The 25,069-nt window shown below is 49.9% G+C and overlaps 1 protein-coding gene across 1 annotated transcript; it reads right to left on the minus strand.

Annotated features, from left to right (window-relative positions):
• Nucleotides 1-2,109: 2,109 nt before the first annotated feature.
• Nucleotides 2,110-25,069, minus strand: ITM2C (integral membrane protein 2C; the record flags this gene model as incomplete). Its single annotated transcript, XM_082003405.1, has 6 exons — nt 24,623-25,069; nt 10,048-10,185; nt 7,981-8,169; nt 7,558-7,668; nt 3,514-3,664; nt 2,110-2,201 (listed from the first exon to the last, which is right to left on the minus strand). Exons 1-6 carry the CDS (start codon nt 24,728-24,730, stop codon nt 2,110-2,112), a joined length of 789 nt encoding a protein of 262 aa, XP_081859531.1. The 5' UTR covers nt 24,731-25,069.

Consider the following 25,069-nt stretch of genomic DNA (forward strand, 5'->3'; position numbering starts at 1 on the left):
TGTATGCTCACCTGAGTGCAGGCTTAGGTTCCTAGAAATGAAAGAGAAATGCAGGGCTTAAATTTACCAGTTTGCAGTACTTCCATTAAGCAAACCAATTCTCTGACCCTTCTCGTCATCCATGCTGCAATGACAGGCTAGGGCTAGTAGCAAGTTATCACTGGAAAAACACGACGCTAGAAAAGCAAACACCCCTCTGGCAGTGGGAAACTTTCCTTACCAACCTGCATGAAGTGCACATAATTCTTCATTTTACATCATGCTTAAAGCAGAATAAGACCAAAGTGTCCTCCTCTACCTCTTAAAACTTGATGTTTATAGCTATGTTTATACAAAAAAATATATTCTCAGCCTCTAAGGACATACTAATTCCTACGGCATTACATGACCGCTTTGAGATCCTGTTTTGTTTTCACGTAATTAACTCATAGTGTTATTACTTGAAAGTTTTATTCTAAAATATATTAACTTCTTTTGTTCTGCTGAGTTAATGATTGTACTTGCATTTACTTTATCCTTCCTCTTCTAAAACAACAAGCTCATTTCAACAGATGGTGAAGAAGTCCAGATTTGTTGGAAACTAATTAACAAGAATGTGCCAAGTTGAAACTCACCCCATTCTTTCAAGCCAAAAAACTGCCTGCATTTCACGAACCTAATTAGTTTTAACTATATTTATGGAACAGAGGGAAGAATATTTAATTACTCTGCAATTCCTCTGTCTGATGATCAATAGAAATGCAGTTTTGTTCACACAATTTCTCTGCAGTATATTTATCAGCTGAATCTTGCCTTGTATCAGTATCTGTACTACAATGGTGCCTGCAGATAATGTGATACATGGCTGGACTGCAGTCATTACTATCAAAACAGCTTTCATCAGAGGACTTATACTCTGTTAAAAAAAAAAAGACCAACAAAAAACAACAAACCAAAACTACAACATTTAAAAACGCTGCTTCTGCACTTGCCAGTAACTACCAGTTCTGCTGCTGACAGCACTTTGTATGAAGGCATGGCATGCCATCCTCACACAGATGGGATCTCAACAACTCAGGAAGAGAGACCCCTGTGAACATAACTCACCTTTCCAGGCAAGCAGAGCTGGAGTTGGAGTAAGCCACCCAGCTCAACCCACAGCCATGGCCTATAGATGGGACATCAGCAGAGCTTTGGCTCCTTGCATCAAAGATTCACCTCTTTATTTACTTGGGCAAAGGGAGAGCAGATCTGCCCAGGATCCACAGCAGATGCAACTGTGTGTTACAGAAACGGCTACACAGCCTTGCACTTCACGCTCTGCTTTACGGCCAGGGCGCAGGGACATGCTGTCTCATTCGCAGCCCACCTCACCGCCCTGGCCTCCTGCCCACCCTGAACACCTGATACCCTGCATGGCTCAGGGGGTGACGCTGAGCCACGCCGCATTCAGGAGGAGGCGTGGTGAGGGGTGAGTTCAGGAGCCAGTCATAAAAACAACGCATAGTGTTTGCTTTCAGCGTTTGCAAATCTGGTCTTCAGGGGGACAGCACACAGCAAGCTGGGACCACCACCGCATGGTTTGGGCAGAAACCCACCCTCTGCTGAGCTTTCTGATTCACCCTGTCTGTAGCCTCACAACTATTCTTTTCCTAAGTGCATCCGGTTACGTATTTCTGGTCATTACATCAGCATCAAACTGGTGGTCCTCCTGTACATACACCTTCCGTCCCGGTGCCAAGGCAGCCTCAAAGCACTATACCAGCCTGAAATCGCTCAGCCAGGAAAAGGGCACCTACTTCCAGCACTCCTCTTTCTCAGCCACCCCTTCTACCACAAACCTCTCCCAAAAGAGATTCCCATCCTGTGGTATGGAAGAAGCTGCATCTGCTTCCAGGATATCTTTTACCACTGTGTAAATTTAAGCCCAGCAAAAGTCTCGGGTAGGTAGCAGGGAGAGAAGAGAATCCACTGTGAGGCCACAATGGACCCAAGAGCTTAGAGCTGCATCAAGCAAGGGAGGGAGTAAAAAAAGTAAGACACATTACTATGTCTAAAGAGAGGGCTGAAAGCATGCGTGTGCATGTGTGTGCAAGCAAAGCCAGGGAAGGTTTTATCTGAAGACTGGCTTCATAACTTTTTGCAGATAACAGTTTCGACCACAAAAGTGTTTTCAAAGTGACGAATACGATGACAGTTTCCAGCCTCGCGTCGACTGATACCTAGAAGTGATTGAAAGAGAGGAGAGGGAAATTCAGCAAACGATAATCTACAAGAGCAGCAGCAAATGGGGGAAGGAAAGCTGGTGAGATGCAACCACTGAACACTGAAATGCAGGAACAACACAGCCCATATGAAAAGCGGCATAACCTGGTCTTTGGAAGAACAGCCATATTCTCTAGGCAACGGTCCTGCAGTAAGAGCTGCCATGAGCTGGGGGAGCCGCATGGAAACAGCTAGGTTCAGCTGACACCATCTCAGTGTTATCTCAGAGACCAGAAAACCTCACAAAACCAGCAGGAGTCACAGGCTGGTACAGAGAACAGCTCTGAATGCAGCCAAGGAGGGCTTAAAATCGCCACCCCTCTGGCTGTTTGTATCCCCACATGCACTGACCCTGCTATGGCCTCAGCCTCTCCGGGAAACAAGTAATGCTCCCCCATGCCCTCAGACTGTAAGACCTCAGCTCTGGGCAGCTCTGCCAGGCAGCTGCTCCCCTCTTATGGCAACCCCAGCGGTGCCCTGCTGACAAGCAGGACCATGCCAGGGCTCCACGAGAGCCGCAGCCAGCTGTGTCGGCAGCCCCGTGCACACTTGTGCAGCTTCTGTTGGGAAAGCAACCACGAGCTACAGCCATGGTGACTTCTGCACCCAAACGCTCTCTGCACCCTGCAGCTCCCCCAGAAATCCAAAGCCAAACTGACTATAGGTTGACGTTTCAGGTAAGCCTTTAGGTATACCAGTATCTAAAAACAAATAAATACAAATACTGAAATTAAGCTTTTTTTTGCATCAATATTACCATTTGTATGTAAGATACATATTGCTGATTTTCACGAAATCATTCTAAGGTAGTCCAGTGTTCTCTCTTCACAACTTTTTCCATATTATTAGGAACTTAATTAAAGGCAATTTGCAGATCTAATCAGCTCTGAATAGCTGCCACTGAAGCGGGTGTCTCCATTAGAGAAGTTTTCCAAACAGTTCCCAACAGCACTGCTGTTAGCTGAGCCCCAGGAGCCCACAGGTAAACGAATTGCTGGCTCCTGCAACCATTTTCTCAATGTTTCTATTAGGCTGATAGACGCAGCGCTAGAAGCACAGCAGCCAGCACCCATTTGCAGCAGCAGCATCCCAGATTTGAGTTTAGATGAATTGGATGAGAAACACCTCAAAAGATCTCCTGTGCGCTTACGCCCACAGGTAAACCTCTCCTCTCACCATGAAGAGGCCAGAATGGCTGTAACAGCAGAAATGACGACTGTGATGTGGGGGGAAACAAATTAGGACAGCCACACGCGGCAAGGCTCTTACGTCTCCTCACGCTCCTCCGCTTCAGCCTGTAGGTCTCCTTGCCACTGCAGAGGTGGTAGATGAAGGAGCCGAGCTGCTCCATGTCATTGACATGCTCAGTCGCGATCATCTCCTCCTGGATTATGTATGTCTGAGGCAGGTATGTCCCTTTCTGAAACGACAGTTTCCACCAAAATAAAGCACAAACGGTGCCACGATCTCTTCCTCGAACACAAGTGTCTCACACAGAACACCAAAGGACCGCCAAACTGTGGAAATTTCACTGTTTGAATGCTCAGACTCCACTTACCGAGGCTGGTTAACATGCTTGCCTGTCCTTGCAGTAAACTGTCCCATGCTACTAGCACAGGGCACACACACAGGAGTAGATCCAAAAAAATTAATGTTCATGTAGGGGATGAAGCCACTGTAGGATCAACCCTGTTATAAACTAACCCCAGTTTGAAAGCAGGATGCACAAAGCTGTAACTCTGCGAGCACAACGAACCCATCTGGAGAGGGATCAAGGCTCAACCAAAATGCCAGGAACTCCACTGAAAATGTGCATTTTACATTTACTTCAAAAAGGGACACACACCAGTCCTGCCCAGATTCCAACAGTTTCCCGACTTTTCCACATTTCCCCCTCCTCCTTGGTCCATTCAGCACAGCCATGATGACCTCCAGCCCTTACAGCCCACAGGAACAGGGACTGGAGATGGGCACCACATTTAGAACCACCACCCTGCGTGGTAGCGCCAGGCGCTCAGGGGAAAGTGAGCTCTCGGCACGCTTCCATCACCCCAGGGGCATCGTTCAGCTCCTCCGCGCAGCACGGGAAGGCGGCTCATGCCAGGGACCGCGCCAAGGCAAAGCAGCACACGAGCTCCCCACTGTTGGGGTGGAGGTCACCGTGAAGACCCAGGTGATGAGTGGGGTGCCTGGTGGGGGGACATGGCAGAAAGCCACGTAGGGGCTGGAAAAAATGGGGAGAGAGAAAATGGGGTACCTGGGAGCATCCCGGGGATGGAGGCTGCCTTTTTCCCTGCAGGAAAGAGATCTGCTTGGCACTGGAGACTAATCTGCAAGCAGTCATTCCCCAGTGCTCAGAGCACCTTGCAGCTGCCTGGGCACCACTGCAGCAATAAGCAGCTGTGTTACAGGTACAGCTTGGGCTGAGGGGCACTTCTGAGCAGACTAGATGCTAACTAGGCCATGAAGCAAAGACTCACTTCTGGCCCCTTTTGCTTAAGAAGAGTCAAAGAAATAAAAGAACTGGCAGATCCTGGGGCCAGTATAAATACAATCAAGGGGAAAAGCAAGCAATGACAGCACAATTTCAAATACCACCTCTTCAGTTTCCACCACAGGACTGGTTATCTCCATAGAGATGTACCTGGAAACACGCTGTCTTAACTTAGTGCCGTGCTGTTGGGCTGGCATGGCCAACTGGATCGATAAAGCTCTCCTCTAACGCTGGAGCACTAGACTATTAGTGGAAGTTTGTACTACGCTAACACAACAGTTCTGCAAGAAATTCAATTATTGATTCTCAGTGGGAGAGTGCAGGAGAGGGCATGTGATCTGTGCAGTTACTGGCTGGAGCTGTCATGTTAATACCTGGGGCTGGGGCTCAGGATTTGCCTCCTTGACCTGGCAGGAGGGCTTAGAGAGAAAGACACATGCACATCACCCAGTTTCTTCATTGTTTTAGATTTACATAGCTGTGGCAGCTGAAGCAGTCGGGAATCGTCGCTCCTCCATCGCAGGACTGTGCAACAAGGATCATACCTTCAACTCTCCATCAAGAGCTTTAAGAAAACTAAAGCTTTGAGCATCTTGCGTTCTGCAAAAGGTGTGAATCGTCCATCATTTCACTGGGTCACCTCCAACCTCCTGCTGCTGCACGGGGGGAGCATCCCTCACGCCGTTTCGCTCAGATACTTATGCAGCCCTGTTCACTGAACCGTCACACCTACACAGAATAAAGCCCGCAAGAAGCCGCAGAGCTGCCATTTACGGGCAACAAGTCAGACACAAGAGGCCTGGTAATGCATACATGGCGACAGCAGGGCCAGGGCCCGAGCGGGCTCTGGCACAGCCGCGCGGGCACACAGCGAGGATGGCAGAGCACGCACAGGCACGCAGCGGCCACGCTGCAAAGGGGCACCCCGGCACCAGGCCGGGCGGGGAGCAAAGGGGAAAGGAGGTTCAGTGACTCCCCGCGTGGCCACAGCCTGCTGGAGCAAACCACTAACGTTATTTGCTGGACTGAGGTTTTGGTTCTAGAAACAGGACTGAAGCCACTGAACATCTTCAAAACTAAACTTTCAGCTGGAAATTAGTCTCGTTCATTATGGACTTGACTGGATTCAGAGGTGCACGGAAGGCAAAAGTCCCCAAGCACAGGGACCAGCACAGCTTGTCCAGCATCCAAACAGGAACACTTCTGAGCAGGGGGGCAAGTCATCAGGTGATGAAGATCCCTGCAGCCAGAAGAAATGTGCCCCCTCTGCCTGACACAGGCCACCAGCAAGGCTCTGCCTGCGGACAGGAAGATCACAGGCTCACAGGGTAATTCCGCTGGGGAGGGACCTCAGGGCTTTACCCAGTCTGGTCTTGAAAACCTTCAAGGATTTCAAGGAGGCAGCACAACCTCCCTGGGCAACCTGTTCCACTGCTTCACTCTCCTCATGGTGGAAAACTTTTTCTGAGCTCAAGATCAAGATAAACACTTAAAAACAATGCCTCTAAGGTGCCTGTTAAAACCTCCACAGACAGATTGAACACCTACCCATCCCAGTAATCAGGAAGTTATTTAAATCCACATCTGCTTTGTACTCTCTTTAAAGAATCAAACACATAAGACCATTTTAATTCTATTTTTATCCCCTTTTAAAATTCAATTTCTGATAAAAACAAAGAATCATTTTCGTTGACTCTGAGTTTATATCTGTTATTTTAGGATGTGACCAGCACTCCCAACCTCTCCTGTTTTTTTCTGGGGCTTTGCTGTCAGCTTGTACAATCCTGCCTTTTCCATTTCCCTCTGCCCCAGGGACTGGTCACTCACCACGGTCAGAAGCTGTGGCTGGTTTGGAGCGCGTTGTAAATAAATGCGTGTTGTACCCCAGCAGAGTTCCCAGCACATTCACCAGATGGTCACAGTGCATAAAACTGTGAGGACTGCTAGGAAACAAACCGCGAGTTTGACAAGGACTGGGGAGCGGGCATCTCTCAAGGCACAACATTTTGCCTCTGAGCTTAAGCCCTGCAAAGTTCACCACACTGCAGCAAGTGAGCAAAGGGAATTTAAGAAAGAGTGAGAGGTAGATTGTTGGTGGTTAATGTTTTCTTTTAAATAGACCCTCACAGAAGGGACTAAAAGACCGAGGCTCAGTGTTTTCCTTTACCTACAAAAGACCGAGATAGATATGCACCTTCTGCAGCCTTAAAAATCCTGGGTTTTTTCCCTGCTGTTAAAGACTAAATAGTATTCTATTTTAAGAAGACTGCTTTCAGTCACTGCAATAGCGGGACGGGCTTCTGAACGGAACAAAACCACTGGTACTAAACCCAATTAATGCTGGCTTGGAACAAAACTGATTGAGTCCAGGTCCGGTGTTGCAGCCCACCACACAGCGGGGAGGGCAGCACAGATTCTCCCCACAAAACGGTGAAAGCTGAACGCCTGGCACTCCCTAAGGGACACACAGCTCTCCAAATGGCAAACCGCAGCGGTAACCATGGCAAGAGTGAAAGGAGGGAATTTTTTTTTTTTTTCCCCCTTGCTTCCTATAATCAGTAAACACCAGAGGGAAGGAATCTGCTGCTTCTCTGTCACCCTGGTCAGGTTGATCCGTCATGCCAGTGTTACTGTGCTATCTGCAAAATTAGTATTTCAGCTAAACCCACTGAAGCCTTCACTCTACATGAAGGCTCAGCTCTGTCAGGGCCAAGGCTTACTTTCACAGACACAACAGTTTTGATTTCCCATGAGCTTCCACTAGCACCCATAAGCCAACTCAAGAAAAGCATGCAAAATAAGCAGGATTTCAGCTGTACCTTCACGTTAACCAGCAGCTCCCACAGGTTGCGAGGAGGCATCACGATAGTGGTGTTCAGCTCGATGACGTAGCATTTATCCAGCGTTATGTCATGATAAGCTGTCAGACCCTGCATTCCAAGCACAGAAATTAAGGAATTGAGCCCTTCGCAATGAAATGTGGCTGTGAAAAATGGGTGAAAAGAGGGAATTCAGGGAAGAGAAGAAATTGCTTTAAACGACAAACCCATCCAAGGACCTCTCTACCAAGCAAGACGAGCAGGTTGGAAAATCTGAGAGGGCCTTAGGAAGGAGGACAGCTCAGTAACAAGATCATCGGAGACATATGTGACAACAGTAATAGCGCTAGGCCACAAGCACCGTGCTGGTGCACCCCAGCTCAGCTCAGTGCTACGCCCCTAAAGGCCCCAAGAGCTCCTTACTCGCTGGAAATCATGGATGATATCCGCAGGGTCGCTCCCTCCAAACTGGGGCACCGGGACGTTGATTTGCTCATAGTTCTCCTCAATGTAAATCCTGACGTCTTCGTGCAACTCCAGTTGCCCTTTGAACGGCGAATACAGCGAGTCTTCGTAAAGGACGCTGCAGTGAAACACACTCTCGCGAGGCAGCTGTGGGGATGAGATCCAGGAAGAGGTACAACACTCATACACCCCACACCCCATTAACAGCTACAGCAAACGCGGGAAGAAATGTAACCATACTGCGTAAAAACACTCTTTTCAAACAGATGCCTGAAGGTATTTCAAGGTCAGTCTTTTTACCAGAAAATGTTCTTGATGAAGATAGCGCAAAACACCCTTGTAAAATGACTATGCCTCCTTTCCTGCTAGCCAGGTCCAAAGGGAACAAAGGATTCTCCGCGGGATTTCATGAGGAGTAATTCAGAAAGGCAGACTTCCTGCCTGTAGGCTCTTAAATTTCACTGCCAGGCTGTTCACATCCCTCCATACACATGGCTTCCATTTTTCTACATAAGGCAGATAAGCTTGAGGTGAGCACAGCATCATTTCTGAAGGCACTAGTAGCTTGGGTATGGCAAACGCAGCAAAACCAAGCAGCTTCGCCTCACTGCAAAACAGGAGCTGCTGCTCACCAGGACTGCAGAAGCACAAGGTATGGGCACGAGAGCTAACGCAGGGCGAGCAATCCAGTTTTGAGCACGAGGATCACAGGGACAGACTGCAGCCGTTGGAGACAGAGACATAACTGCCCCATTGCCTTGGTCTCCAAAGCATCTCTGACTGTGTTGAAGAGGCTTTGCTGTGCCATTGAGTATGAGCTGTCATTGGAGATCACAGGCAGTTGGGGTGACAACAAGCGGCCCCAAATGGACTGGCTGGCATTTCCCAGTGCCATTCAGCATGCGCCAAGGGTGTATTACTGAGTGATGGACTGAACGCTGTCCATAACCTGGTCGACAGCCTTCCCTCAGTGCCTGGAGGCTTCTCATAAGGAAATGTCTACACCAAAAGACCTGCAACAGGGCGCCATCACACTAACATAGCAGTGTGTGGGAGGGTTGAGCAGGCCTACGGCTGTCACAGCGTTTCCAGATCAGGTATAAATGAGCATGGGTAATAAAACCCTGACATATCTTAAAACAAAGATTGCAAATTAGTTTGACAGCAAGAAAATTTAAGGAGCAAGAGAGTGTATAAAAAGACTATATTGCTGAGTGGATAAGTGCTGGCTGCAGAGACAAAGGCAGCCGGTGGTCCTGGGAGAAGTCATTCACTAATAGCTGCTCCGCAGCAGAATGAGGACTTCAGTGCAAATCGCTGCCCTGGGGTTTCTTGGCTAAACACTCAGCAAGCCACAGAGCTGAGCAGTTTCCTCCTTAAAAAGCAGCTCTGCCCTGTCTCATTCCCTATGCTCTGACCCACCACAAGGCTGCTAGCCCAGTGCCTCCACTAGGCCAGGCTTTGCAAAGACTACGTGGAAGAAAAGCGCTGAATTTAATGGAGGTCGAGGGTTCACCTTCCGTACCATCTCCCACTTACTTTTCACTTCTTCATTTGCTTTATTAATAGCAGCACCTATTTCTGTTACACGTACAGAATTTTGCCTAAAAAACCTACCGCAAAAAGCTGTTTCCTGGCCTGTACCTCCCTGCTCTCCCCAGGGCTTGCTCTCCCCTCACAACAAGCCATGCTTTCAGACTGCCTTACCCCTGACAGCAGCAACGCTGGGTTTCAAAGGTAGAACTGGCAGGATATTTTCATGGAGATAAAAAAAAAGAAAAGCAAAACAAAGCCACAAGGGAGAGGAAGAGCAGGGTTTCTGGAAGGCCCTTCCTGGCAGTCAGGATGGAGGTGAGCCTGAGCCTACCGCTTAAGATATGCCTCGTCTGCAGTGCCCAGAGGACTGGCTCCTGAGTTACTGCAGCACAAAGCAATAAGTAACAGCATCACCTCTTTCAAAGGTTGAAGCAGCTTGTCTGGCTGCTCCAGCTGCAAAGCCAGCAGTCCTCCCCGACTCACCCCTACCTGGGTGATGAAGAAGTATCTGTACACATACATCGATGCAAAGACCAAGCCCAGGAGCAGTACGAGGAGACCCATGGTCAGGTAGCACACCCCGCTGAGCGATGACCTCCGGCCCTGCACCGTGGGAGATGACTCCTCCTGCAAGATGAAAACAAGAGCATCGGTCAGCTGCCGCTGCAAAGGATCAGAAAAATAAACCATATTTTATGCGAAGGCCGCGCATGCGTTTGTGATGCGTGACTGAGGAAGGCAGGCACCGTCCTGCAAAGTGACTTCACATCTTGACAGCATTCTGGCAAGAGTAAAACAACTCTTGTGCATTTTGCTCTCCCACCTCCCCATATATATATATTTCCATATATATTTAAAAAAAAAGTGTGTGTGCATGTGTGAACATACACACATGCATGTATACTCTGCTTCCCACCAACTGCTCAGAACAAAGTCAAGCTTTGTTTCAGTGGGTGATAAGGATTGACCAAAAGAGAAAAAAGTTCTTGGCTACTGAACGTAACAGCATTTATGTATTTATACCCAAAATTCTTTGTTGAAATGCTGCCACTCTTGCAGGATTTTTCAGGGGAAATTTTTGAGATGTAGATTACTGTTCCCAGAGAGGTACCTCTCTCACCCCTGCCAGGGTGAACCTACCCAAACAGCTGTGTTGATCTCAACTTCATTTTCAAGCAGATTCCTGTGCGCCTTCCAGGAATATGGTCAGAGCATCAAAAGAAAACCATTTTTAGAGTGCTGCCCTATCTATATAGACAGTAGCCAGCTCACCTCATTACAGCACTCGAAAAGGAGGGCAGTGCAAAGGCAGGGTTACCTCCTGGGGACCACACATCCCAGCCTACGATGCTCTTGGTTTTACCACCAAAAATAACCCTCCAAAATCTCAAGCAGGAGGATGTAAGGCCTTTCAGAAGCAGATGAAAGAAGGCAGTTCAGAGATGCCCCAGTTTCCGCACAGAAGAGCTGAAAGCTGCCCTCAGCCGAGCAGGCAGGCAGGGGAGAGGCGCCAGGCAGGGCTGCTGCAGATCAACTCCCTCTGCACAGTACGTGATCTGGGGTGTTTGATTAGAAAGGCACTCTCCATGGCTAGCCAGCGACAGGTTGGAACTGGAGGAACAGATTTAAAAGCCAACAGCAGCCTCTCATTTCTAAGATGCATCACTTTTTAAAGGAAGAGATGTTTCTCCAAGGTAACATTGCTAAAACCTGCGGGGCAGTGCAGGTGCTGGAGCACCGAGGGGAGATGCTCCTGGGTCCCTGCCACCCTCCAGCGGCATGAGACCAGCTCTGCCCGGCGGAGCCAGCAGCAAACACTTTTCTGCCCTTTCCCTGCCATGGAGCCGCCCTCAGGAGAGCAGCAGTTCGGTCCCAGGCTCGGAGGCATCAGGTCGCGCCCCGCAGGGATGCCCCCACCTCCCCAGCGCCTGAGCTCCATCGTGGTGCAGAACAGGGGCAGAGCCAGCATCCTGCAACCCCTCTGCTACCTGCTCCCCTCCCAGCCAACGCAGACTGCTCCAGCTATCGACTTTTTTTTCTAGCCACATTCAGACTGATAATTGCAAAGACCAAATTGCTTTGGGAGAGCTACAATTCCAGTACACCTCCAGGAGAAATTAATCTGTATTTATTTCTCCTTCATCCCAGCTGTTGAAGACCTGCAACACCTCTATTCACCGCCAGCTCCCTACACTGAAGGATCAGTGTAATCAGTTTGTCGCTGCTCCTCCAGCAAAGAAAGGGATGAGCAAACTGAAAAATACCACATTTTAAGTTCACTTCCAATCTTTCCCTTCCTCTCTTTCTGCAGCCGAGGGGCAGCAACTGACAAGCCACAAAGAAAAGAAAAAAGGAAAAAAAAAAATCCCATTACTAGAAGAAGTTTAAAGGCTCTCTGACATGAACTGCTTGGACACCACAGTCATGCTGAATGTCAAGTGTTTCACAAAAACAGATTTCCCGAGATACTTGTCATCAGAGAAAGAACAGACAGTGGAGGTGAAGAGGAGCAAAAAGATCTCCTGCTACTGACACTGAAGCATGGCTAAGAAAATGTTTAACTCTGCAAGTGAATTACATCCAAAAGGTGCCAGATTCCCGTGATGGATAATACATTGCTCGCCTCCTTGGTGAGCTGCAAGTGCTAACTCCATGGAGAGCTTGAGGAGAGGGTTCAGAAGGACACAGCAACTCAGGGAGGAAAAAAAAAAAATACTCCCACCAAAAAGAAAAACTGATTAAAGAATGGTAGGGAGGGGCAAACAAGCCCTTGCTGGTTTACTATTTGCTAGAGCAGCTCTGTGCTCTTTGCACAGCCAAAGACACAGTGAGACATCCCACCTCTCACTGCCAAAGGAGATGAGTTCAGCTCCCTACAAAGCATTCCTGGCTTTGGGAAAAATGCCTGCATTTTGCATTTTGGGAGGAGGTGGGACAAGGGAAGCAGAGCTTTGCCCTGGACAAAGTTACCAAACGCCAGGAAAAATGAAAAGAAACCCTCAAATTCTAAGAAAGGAAAGAAAAACTCAACAGCAACCATTCTGATGGAGCGGCAATTAATGCAATGAGGTTAAAAATGCTGCCAGGCAGGCCAAGGGGAACAATTAACCACAGTCCTGCAAAATATTGCATTAAAAAAATCACCTGCACTAACCTTCACTAAAATATGCATCTCCATCCCCCAGCCCAGCAGATTAAAAGGCCACCAGCCTTTGTCTCTACAAATGAATTACAATTTCAAAGTAACTACACGTCAGTCAGCACCTCGGCTTCAGGCTGGAGGCGTTCCCAGCGCTGACAGCCTGTGGATGGAGCAGTGCACAACAGCTTTAACAGCATTTCACTCAGGATAACAAATCCACCAGGTTGGAAAAACCTGAGAAACTTCTTCCACAGGCTGCTGCCCTGCTCATGCCACAATATACCTCCTTCCCACAGGACCACCACTCCTTGCACTTCTAATGGGAGTATTTTAAAAAACACGGGAAATCCATCGCAGCTGATTTCCTTCTGTTCTTGCCATAGGAACACCTGGCTCCCCAGGGAGCAGCTTTCCCTTAAGTTAATCTTATCTTAAGAGAACCAGGTGGTCCCAGCAGCAAGCTGCAGGAAAGCGATCCCCACCAGAAAGATGCCCAGGACGAACCGGCAAACCAAATCATGCGCCGCGCTCACGCCGCATAGCAGACTTTGCGGATCTGTCAGCATTGCCGGTCCTCCATGAATTTCGGTGGTGGGGAAAAGAATTAAACTTGGCAGCAGGGTTCTCCTGAAGAGCAGATGACACCTTCAAGACATGCGTTTCCACTGAGGACAAAAATCAAAATATTAACACACAGAAATGCCGTACATTCACCAGATGTTTAACAATATTCCACAAGAATTCATTAACCAGACACTCTTCTTGCATCAAGCCATCCTACTAATTTTCTGCCTCAAACGACTATTTGGGTTTTCTTGGCCAAGAGAAATGGGAAAGCTTGGGGTCAAAACCATCCCTGGACAGAGGAAGGGACAGGTATTTCACTGCAGCAAATGAGCTTTCCTTTTCTTTTTTCATCATTTTAAACACAGAATTCCAACAGATGGGCGTATTTTACACAAAAATCAACATAAGGCCCTTCCTCCCCTCTCTGGGCTGTGCAGAGGACAAAAAATAATTTGTTTTTCCATGAACAAACAGGTGGAAAAGCAACAGTAGTGGAAGAAGGACACAACGTCCACAGTCCAGGCACTACAGATGTGCACGCCAGGAGGATACACAGGCAGATCCACAGCTCTGCAGAGTGTCCCACCGCGATTTCAGGGCAGGAAAACCCTGCCACTCCATGCAACGATCCTTTCTTTGCTCCGCATTTCTTGGCACCACCACATGCTCCAGCACAGGCAGCGGAAGCCGCCGCTTTGCTGACCCTACGTAAAGGGCCAGGCCGGCTCCCTTTCCAACGGGAAAACTGGAAGAGGTCACGGGCAGAGCTCCTTCCCCTGCGCAACTCGAGGGGAAGGCACAACTCGCTCTTCCTCGCATGGGCGACGGGGGAAAGCATCCCGCCCTCAAGGAGAGCGCCTGCGCATCTTGATTTTCTGCCAGGCATTGTCCTGCTAATACTTATCCCACGGGGCGAGAGACAGAAGCAGCTCCAGCACGCAAGCCTGCCTAACCAGACATGCTGACTCGGCTCCAGTTTGCAGGAGCAATTGCTTCGCAGACACTCAACCCAGCAGCCAGCAGCAGACAGGGTGCTGGAATATAAAAAGGAATTCCTTTCCTTGGATAAAACAGGCTCTTCACTCTGCTTCAGTGCCCTGCCTGGTCATGGGGATGGCACAGAACAGAGCACAGGTGGCAGATACCCAGATGGGAGAGGATGAAGTTATGATACAGACCATTTGGTAGAGGAGGCTTGAAATTAGCCTGAGGGGGGAACAAGTCCTAATTCAGTCTTTGCGGATTTTTGTCAGAATTTCAGGTCTTGCTGAGGACATGATGAAAATGGCTGGTGTCCTGTTAGCCCTATTCGTTACTGAACGGCTAAGGAACGTCTCTCCTACAAGGGGACAGAAGCCTGGCTGTGCTTTCCAGGTGCGATGTCCGGTCCACAGCATGGAAATCGAGTCCAAAAGCCAGAGTAACACAGAGCAGGGAAACCATCAACGCCTGCCAGGCACTGCCAAGGGCACCTACTGCTGAGCAAACTCTCCTGGCTTCACGGCACTGAGCCTTCGGACACACAACACCAGCAAGAGCTGCTAGCAATAACCATACCCAGTGAGGTGGTGTTGCCTCTCATGAATACAGTGTAGGGTTATGAAAAATAGGTATTTGATTCTATCACTCCTTCACCACCAGTGTCTTGCTGAAGAGGACACAATTGAGGAAATTAAAGGTGTCGTGTCATGCCTTGGTCCCTCCTGAGTCGCACACCGCCTCAGCAGAGGTGGGCTCAGCTCATGCCCTTTTCCTGCTTTTTCAGCTTTGGAAACAGCTCTGAGTTCTCCACAAACCATTTTTCCTGCACTTCTGAAACAGAGAGGTTTGCAGTCTTTCATTTTAGGTGTAGCAGGCCCTGACAAACAAGGGACACAGCTTGGCAAGTGTCTAAATATACACCCCCAACAGGCAAAGAGGCTTGGGGTGGCTAAAAATAGTAGATGTGATTTTGACGACTGACAAGTAAGGAGAGAAATGCGATGCAGCGTAAATACTCAAAGGGACACGGTTTGGAGAGGAGTGCTGTCTGAAAGGCAGCAAAATATGTCATCCCTCTTCGGCAGGTTGCTTGTTTCAAGGGAGCAGCAGCCTGAAGGCTCAACGTAGAGGTACTGACGTAACTACAGACACTGCCACAGGCAGCCATGGCTTCCTCAAAGGACGCATGCTCGAAACCTAAGAAACCCACATGAGAAAATCTAATTGATCTCGCCGTTTACTCATTTTTGGTAACCAGAGGCCAATGTGGACTACAGGAAAGGAAAAAAATTAGTTTGAAGTCTCTACTTCCAGCACATCAAGTCCCATATTCACAGTCAAAATCAGTTAATGCTTTACAAAATGTAAGGACTCGCAATAGCGGCACCTCCATTGACTTCAGATGGAAGGAACCCCACAGGTGACTGCTGGAAAATTGTAGTGCTGCTGCAGCGGGTGTAAGCTGGTACGGACTGACCTCTCCTCTGACGTGCCAGGCTCAGCTTTGTGTGTCACTTCTCAGGAAACCGACTCCCATGTCCACACCGACGCAGCCTGATCTTCCTGCATGCAAAGCAAAGCCCTCTCATCCATCCACCCCACAGCCAGCATCCCTACTGCCTCCAGGTGCTGGGCACTGCTGGCACTTACTGCTGCTGCTCTGTATGATAAAAAGCTCCGGAAAGTTTGCAGGATAAATTGTAGGGCAAGGAGATGCAGACCTGCCTCCCAAAGACTACCACTCCCGTATTTCGGCATTCAGACCCAGGACAGCTCGGTGGTGAAGAGCCCCCAGGGACAGCCACAGCAAGCAGGGGTGGCCAGCCAGGGTTCGAGACTGGAGCACTCGCCAAGCTACAGTTCTGGAGAAGGAACATGAGAGACTACGCACAGGGCAAAGGCAGACGGAGGAAGACAAGGAGGAGGAGAGGAACGGAGAGAGATAAACCGTCGCAGCCAAAGCAGTTCATCCTTGCACCCGCCAGAGCATCTCCCACGCTCCAAAAAAAGCTCCTCTGCCAGATGAACAAAAAAATAGTCCTGTCCTCAAGAGCAGCTATGCCTGGAGGGAGGAGAGGGAGTGAAAGGAGGAGAAATACCAGGTGATCCCAAGCAGACAACAGTGCCAGGGCCACCGCCCCGGCGGCGAGTCGCAGGGGTCAGCTCTCAGCTCTAGCAATGAGGGGCCGCTGAACGAGCCTGTTACCTGGAAGCAGAGTCTTCCCAGGCTGAAGAGCATTTCTAGCGTTTTAGGTCAGAAAAGAAAATAATGTGTGCATGCATGACGAGGGGGAAGAGAGATACACACACACGTGTATATATATGGCACACAGTTTCCAAGGCAACCAAACTCTCTGCACGCAGTACTCGAGCAGCGCTTGTGCAGGGCACGCAGCAGCATTTCCACAGAGAACACAACCGATGGCTTTTGGACTCAAAGATGCCTGGAAGCAAAAAAAAAAAAAAAAGCCCTGTAATTAAGAGACTATCACAGCCGAAGGCAAAAAGGTTGCAATAAATGAATCTAATCACATCTTTAAACGACACCACAGCACATGACTAGCAACAAAGCCACCTGCCTCAGGAGTCACTTCACAGCACTGGAAATTAGAATATCAAAAACAACCACTGGCTAATTAAAACCCCCAGCTTTGTTGCTACACGACAAAGACAGCAGGATGTTAAAAATACAGCCTTAGCATGTAGGAGCTCCTATGCGCTCAGTGCTCATATTCTCCTTCTCCCTCATCAGCAAGAGAGATATAAACACCCCCTTTTTCCTCTTTTTTCCATTCCCTTCTGGAACTAAGGGGCTGTTTCTCCTCCCTCTTTGCACAGGGGTGAGGAATGAGTTTCCATATATTTTTTTATTTTATTTTTTGGCAGAGGCACAACAACTTCCAGCTGGAGTTTTTCCAGCCTCCTTCTTCTCTTTCCCAGGAGTAAAACCATCCAGAGCACTAGCAGAGCCAACAAAGCCCTTTGTAAAAATAAGACTGTTCTTACCAGGCACATCGCTAAAGCCCAGAGCGTCACACTGAACGGACAGGCCAAGAGAGAGAAAATAAACCGCTGTAATAAAGAGGCAAAAAAATGTCCCAACCTGGGTATTTAACAGCCTGACCGCCAAAATACAGAGTCTGATAAACACGGCCCAACTTCCAGAAATCAACAGGAGCTGCAGCCACTCACTGTGATCCTGGGGAAAAAAATCAGTCCCTGCCCCGGGGCGGCTCCACCACCACAGCTAAAAGGCTCTGGAGCACCTGGGCAGACCACACCTGGGAGAGGGAAGGAGCAAGCACAGTCAAGTGAAGGCCAGGGGTGTTTGTTTTTTTTTGCAACCCTGAAGTGGGAGGTGGCATTAAAAGGATGGGAATTTTCCTCAGGAGAAGAACGAAGGTTAAGCTTTGGCATTGGGTCTCAAAACCTACCTAGAACAACTAAAGACAAAAGGCAGCTCAAGCAAGAGTGAAGCACAGCAGCTGCTCTGGGAATAGGGCAAGCTCTTAAATCAAGGCGTTGACAAAGTTAGAGAGAGACTTGATTCAAAGGTAAAGACATATGTGGTGGGCAGACACCGGACTCCTTAAAAGACCTTTGGCCAATGCTAAAAATATTCAAGAACATTGAGAAGCTGAGGCAAGGAAATATCAACAGCTTTCAGCTTGTTCTTGGTGTAGCCGAGTCCTCCTTCTCCTCCCAGCTGCAGCGAAGCTGTTACCAGCTGCCCACAAAACCAGTCTGCTTGCTTCCACCTTCATGCGTGGCTTGGGAAGAAGCAAGCCACAAGCCTGGCTGTCCACCAAAACGACGAGCTGTCCTGCGGCAGGACAGTGGGACCGCACGCTTGGGGAGGAGCTGGACAGACTTCCCTTCCAACAGCCACACACTCACCTTTTCCCAAACTAAAATTGTACAATTGCTCCGATATAAAACAAACACACCTACCAACCTGTGCGATAGGCCCAGGGAGTCCTGAGCACAAGCCAAGAGAGATAGCGACTGATTTTGCAAAAGGTATGCAGGATTGGGTACTGTCTCAACACATCTGAAAGCAAAAAACACGACAGGTTAAAGACCTCCACACACATCGAAAGGTTTCACACTCTTTCCCCTGAAGCTGTTCACCACCAGTGATGGCTTTGGATCCTAATGAAGCACCAGAGCAGAGCAACAGTTGGGCAGAGGACTCACCTGAACACCGCCACTGGGCTCTAACCACTGTTTCCCCCCAGGAAGCTCCATGTCCAGATAGTTCTGGGGTCCAACCACATGTACAATTTAAAACTACAGCACCCACCTCTGAGCTGCTACAGTCAGGCACATGGAGATGGTCAAGAGCAAATTGGCCATTTTGGAAGTCACCAAAGGCAAGCCTGGCACTGCTTGATCTGGTTGTGGCCAAAGAAGCCATCGCTGTCCCACCTCACTCTTCCACTAGAGGCGACTGATTCCCAAAAAGCTGTCAGAAAGGAAACACTGCCATGCCCAAGACGCTTAGGAGCTGGAACAGCCAAGATACTGCCTTCTGCTGGCTCTGCAGATGGGAGGAGGCATTAGAGCTGTAAACCCATACTATTTGCTCCGAGCAGAGGGGTCAGGGTCCAGCACTTCCCGGAATTCAAGCTGAAGCATCTTAAGAAAGAACCAAATTTCAGGTTATAACACTTGCCTCTTCCCTGAAAATCAGGACTTATAGGGTCACACCATAAAATGAAGTCACTGCTCTCTTTCAGAACACTAACAGCAATTATCTCTACTCCCAGCAGCCGCTTAGGAAAACCCTGACAGTCAGTGCTACACTCGAAAATCCACCACAAAGAAACAGTGACTAGTTTAGCAACAGCAATGGAGAGGAGGCAAATTTACCCTTCTCAGCTTTATTGTTCAAACTGACTTCAACAGTATGGCATGGCAGCAAGGAAGACAACTCTGCAAAGCTAGTGCAGAGGGATGAATTAAAAAAAATCAAAACCCCTCACATTGTCCTCCCTCAAACAGTAACACTGGCCTTAAAAAAAAAAAAACAATACAAAACATGCCTAGGTTCCCACACATCACCTGGGAAGAAAATACCCATCCAGAAATGAAAATGCCTTTTCCATCTCCTGTAAACCCACTAATGAGCAAAGATCTGGTAGCGCAAAAGCAGGAATTGCAAAACCGCACAAGGGCAACTCATCCTCCACCTCTCCAGACCTGGAAGCAGCGCTCTGCTGCGCGGGAGCTCCCCTCCCCTGAGCAGCCGTACGCGGCACCTGCCAGGCCACCCCTCCCCGAACAGCCACGCGAGCAGCACGGCGCAGCGACAGGGCGACAGCCAGCGTTCTGCTCATCGCTGCACCGCACAGGGCTTCTCACAGCAGAGCAAGGAGGGCTCCTGTCCCACGGGTGTATTAACACATGCAGCGTAAGCAGCAAAGCTTCCGCCTCACACTTACATTTGGTTCACCTGTACCCTTTAAAATTGTTTCTTTTTAAAGTTATTTCTTGGTTTTCTGTGTTTTGCCAAAGAAATTGCTGTGCCCAAAGCGGGTAAATGCAATAGATTCTTCCCATGTAAAGAGCACCTATGTGCAAAGCTGTGTTGACTTTGGCTCTCCTCCAGCTTTGGGAGAATGCACACCTCTACATGGACATTTCAAGTTTCTCCATCTCCAGCTCTTCAGTCTACATGTCTTTGGTGAAATAAAGCACTGTGTTTCCAAATTCAGTCGCATCTATAACATTTCTGCTAGAAATAGTCATTCCCTCTCTAATCCTCCTGCCAGCTTTAGCCAGATCCTTTGTCATTCTCAGCTGGAATATCAAATGTTCATGTCCAGAGTCTGGTAAGGTACTCAAGTCTAGTATTTCACTAGAGAGGATCCTTTAAGGGTCTGGAGATGTTTTTTCCAATTCGGCCCTCTTCCTCTGCTTCCGAGGCATCTCCAAACCACGGAGAACTGAGAACCAGTGACAATGCTTCTTTTTAAGCTGATGACTCCATACAGGACACAAAAAGAAGACATCACTTCAGCCCACATGGATATGGGAGGGTTGGGCAAAGGCCAGGAATAACCTTCTGTTACAGGAGGCAGCTTCTTCAAATTAGCATCTACCATGTTTAGATCCCTAAATCAAGACCTCAACATGGTGAAAATACCCGCAGCTCAGGGGCATCAAGCCTGGACTCAAGCCCACAAGCACATCAATGAGCATAATCAATCCACACTGCTGCCAGCTAGTTCTTCTCCCTTTCTCCGGATTTACAGCTTGCTTTGTGAAAAATCCTGTTTAACAGAATTTTCCTCACATCGCCTTCCCTCGCCATCTGTCTTCCACCTCACAGCATCCTGCAAGGAAGTCGCTCACAAAACCCAGCATTGCATTGGCACAGCAGCTTCCACCAAGCTGGCATGACACCGCTTTACAGGGATTGCTGTAAATGCCGTGGGGGCATTTACAGAGATGCCTCCACGGCCAGCAAGAGCCACTGCTCCTCCACCTGCCCCACATGCCGGAGCCCAGCTCTGGAGCGTCACTGCTCACGATGCTCTGGTACGTCCAGGAAGGCCTGAAGCGGCATTGCCGCCTGTCCTGCTGATCTGCAGCCACCTCCCATGAAGCACATGTCCTCTTGGGCTTGCTCGGGCAGATGCAGAGCAGTCACAGCTCACCGTGCCCACCTGAGCACAGGAAGACGCAGGGGAGCGGGGGCACAGCAGCAGCCCCAGCAGCAAGGCACTACCTGTCTGCTAAGAGCTCTGCATCCACAGTGGTCCTGCTCCTCGCTGGGGGGTTTCGCAGGGGCAGTGACAGGAAAGACAGTTTCCCCGGCACCAGGGAGGCAGCCGCCCCCTCAGGCAACACGCTCCCCAAGGGTTTCAGGGGGCTTGACAGGCCTGCGGCATGGAGAGAGCTCTCCCAGTCCTTCTGCTTCGCCCATGAAGTCCTCCTCTCCCACCAGCCAGGCCTGGCAGTCACGGCTTAAGCAGACACCGTCCTCCCCTCGACGTTCATCCTTCCAGCAAGCCAAAGACAAACACGATCACACGTGCTGTCTCAGCACCGTCTTTCCCAAAGGCAGGACAAGAAGGTTTGCTTTCTGCTTCCTCTCCCCAAAGGGTTCTGTGAAAGCAACCCCCAGCGCACACATGTCTGCAAACCATCCGGCTCCCCATGGACACCCTGCGCTGCAGGGTTTGCCGCAAGGCACGATTCACCCCTGGCCAGCAGGGAGGAGCGTCTGGCACAGCCCTTGGCCCGGGCAGCTGAGCAGCCATTCTCCACTACGTACAGAGCGAGGGGTATGAAAGGTGCCTCTTCCGTCCCGTTCTTGTCATTTACCCCTCGTCAAGCAGGAGTTGTTAATGAAACCCCTTCTCCTCTGGCTCTTGCGCTGCCTCTGCAGAATAACGAGCTGCAGGTATTAGAAGGGTTTACAAGGAATCAGACAAAAAACAAAACCCAGACCAAATTTTGACTGGAGAGCTCCAGCCATCAGTTTTACTCAGTCCCTGTGGATTTCAACGTCCATCACAAACACAAGGAGCAGTTAAAGACACAGCGTATGTATTTATTTACATTTCAGACAGTAAATCTGGAGTCCAATTAAAACTCACTGAATACTATTTTGTATCTGGAAAAATATTTTCCAATGATCACAACAAATTATTTTACTGACTGCATAACCTCAAACTGCCTTCTGCTCAAAGCTGCTACATCCTCCCAGCTCCTACTAATGACAAGAAGATTGTTTCTTTTGTAAGCCCTTAAAATGTTGCAACTGCCTCAAAATTCTGCAGATTTTTCTGACAGAGTTCAAATGGCATATTCTTTCTGATTCACACTAAGCTGCACAGGGGGAAAACAAGGCTCAGCACATGCGAGCTTGCTGTCAGGACTCCTCACCAACTACTTTTCAGGACACATTAGCATCAGACATCTTCCTGCCTGCCACATCTTTGCACTCACAGAGCACCTGCCAAAATTCACAGGCTGCGGAAGCTGCCGCTGAATCATTTCCCAGCTCTGGCTCCTATCATTGGGATTGAAGTTGTGAGGATCAAAGAGGAAAGGAATGCAGAGCATCTTGTTTGCATGTCACCAATGCCATTTTGCTGCAAGGCAGCTAGAGAAAGACACACACAGACAGGAATTATTGGCAGCAGGAGAGACAGCATGGCAAGAAAGCTTGGCTACTAAAAGACCAACCCCACAGGTTGGGTGTTTTACAAAGCAGCACACCCCCTTGGTCCAGCTAAGTACAAACTACCCCAAAGAATCCAGTGTCATGGATACCCTGAAAAACAGCATCAGGAAAAGGCCACCTTTTTGTCAGTGGATGTGCTGGCTCCTGGACAGCCTCATGCTGCACTAACTCACCACAACCTGCTCCTGCCCTTCTGTCATGGGTCTTATGCTGATTTTCTTACATGTCTGTCTGCTGGAACTGAGAAACTGCTGAAGAATCCTTGTTCTAAATTCATGTTTTTAAGTTCCTTTGTAGTTCACATGGACTTAAAAGAACGACATCATGCTCCCCAGGAGACAGGGAAAGGCCCAAGGCAACATAAAGAATCCAAAATTTATTATTTGCTCCCTAAGCCAATTTCATTCATCTGGCATGAGCTGAATCGGAATAATTTTGATTGCTGGGATCTGGCAGCACTAACAATGGAAATACGCTTCTGTTACTTTCAGTTGTCGTTTTATTATTTTTTTAAACTCCTTTTCTCACAGTGCTGCTGAGAAGGAGGCAGATCCTGCCAAAGCTCGCGCAGCATCGGCAGAATCACAGACTTCCCAGCTGCGGAAAGCTGGTTTAATGGCAGCATGAGCTGGAAGTCCAGTGCAATCGCCAACTTTCAGGGTTGGACATTAAAGGTGGGAAGAAACCTACCACCTTCTTTTGCTCCTAATTAGGAAAGACGAAGTCTGGAAGTCACCGAGAAATCACAGTTGGCCACATCCCCCCATTACAGGTTTCTACAGCTCCTAGGCATCAGATGAATAGATGCAATCAGGACAGACCGAGCACATTCAGACGCTGACAGCACAGCCGAGAGCTGCAAGCGCGCCCGTGCGCGATGTGAGAGATCATTACGATGCAAGCGACTCCCCAAACTCTCTGCAGAACGGAGCAATCTCCTGAAGCCCCTGCTGCAGAGCAGCTCTCCAGGGCAGGTAATTCCCACTCGCTTGGTAAGGCACGTGAGGAGGGGTGGTCGGCACTACTGCAGGAACAGAGTGAAACCACAGCACCCCCACAGTTCTTTAAGATATTAGGGTTCGATAAGTGATTACACTGCACGCACAGTCTGAGGCATTTACGAAGAATACAGAAATGTCATTGAAGTCTCCTGCTCTAAGACAGAAGCGCTGTAACAAGGCGGACTTGATGCTGTAGGTCAGGTCCACCTCCCCGGACAACACCCTCCCACTACGCAGTGCAGTATTTACCCCAGCAGGTCCACCCTCACAGATGAGCTTGCAAGCTGGGGCTTTTCTAGCACAAGAGACTTCAGAAACACTCTGCTCCCGACCAAACACAAGCACCCATTTCACCTTCCCCTCCTCAAGAGGGGCAGCCACACCACCGGTACATGTACCGGCACTGCCTGCCAGTGCCTGCCCGTGGCTCACGCAGCCTGGACGGGACTCGACATAACTCTACCCCCGGGCCCCAGCCATGCTCTGCCTCTGGTAGGGATGCCCCAACGCCCTCATTCACCTCGCGCCTGGCAGGATCCCAAGCTCCGCAGGCACGAGCGCTCGCTCCCCTCTGATAGCCATCACCTGAAGCCAGCAGAGCAATTCAACTTCAGCATGTCAGCTCCCATCTTGAAAACTGCAAAGTGTCTTAGAGAGCTGCGTGTGCTGTTATCCCCTTGCTTCTCATCATCTTGCTCCAGCACCAGACGTTTTGTTCCCCTCGCCTCTTCTCCATGCCAACCCTAAGCCTTCAGAGATGTTAGAATTTGAAATCCACCCATGAATGATCAATCCCAAATTACATTCCCCCAGACAAAACCACCTGGACCAAAGGGACGAGTTGTGATGCCACTTGTCCGCGCTGGCCATAAACTTCAGTGCCCAAGGATGGCCGCTCCCGTAATGGCGCAGCTAGCCAGGCCCATCCCTTCCCTACTTCTCCGAACCTCAGATGCCTCTGCACCCTCTCCAACATGAGCTAACAGCCATAAAGCCGGACACTTCCACTTCTCCCGGGGCGCCTCTCCCAACGGGGGCGAGCTCCAGGCAGACACCCAGCCCCGCGCACACCCTTTCAGCTCAGCTCTAACTTCGCAGAAACGGGGGGGAAAAAACCCAAACCCGGCGCAAATATATTGGGCGCCCGGCGCCCGCCCGCCCCCGCCCCGCACTCACGGCGCCCGGGGGCAGCAGCACGGCGCCCGCCGCCCCATCGCCCCCCGCCGCCTTCTCCTTCTCCGCCTTGAGGGCCGCCGGCGGCTGCTGGACGCCGATCTTCACCATCGCCCCGCGCCGCCACCGCCCGCGCCGCCGCCGGCACCGCCCCGGGGAGGGGCCGCCGCCGCCCCCGCCCCCGGCAGACCCCCGGGGCGCTCCGCCGCCCCTCTTCCCCCGCCCGCCGCCGAGCGCTGCGAAGGCAAACGCGGGGCGGGGGGGTGCGAGCAGCGGGGCTGCGCCCGGGGCAGCGGCGGCGGGCTGCGGGGCCCGGCAGAGACTCGGGAGGTAAACCGGGCCCCCCCGCCCCCCCAGGGCCTGCTTCAGGGGCTGCCGAGCCCTTCCACAGGTTTAGGCTAAGGAGGGCGCAGCGCCAGCCCCTGGGAAACCCTGGCGGGGCGTGGTGCT

Source organism: Phaethon aethereus, assembly GCF_964289735.1.
Source record: "Phaethon aethereus genome assembly, chromosome: 9".
NCBI lineage: Eukaryota > Metazoa > Chordata > Aves > Phaethontiformes > Phaethontidae > Phaethon > Phaethon aethereus.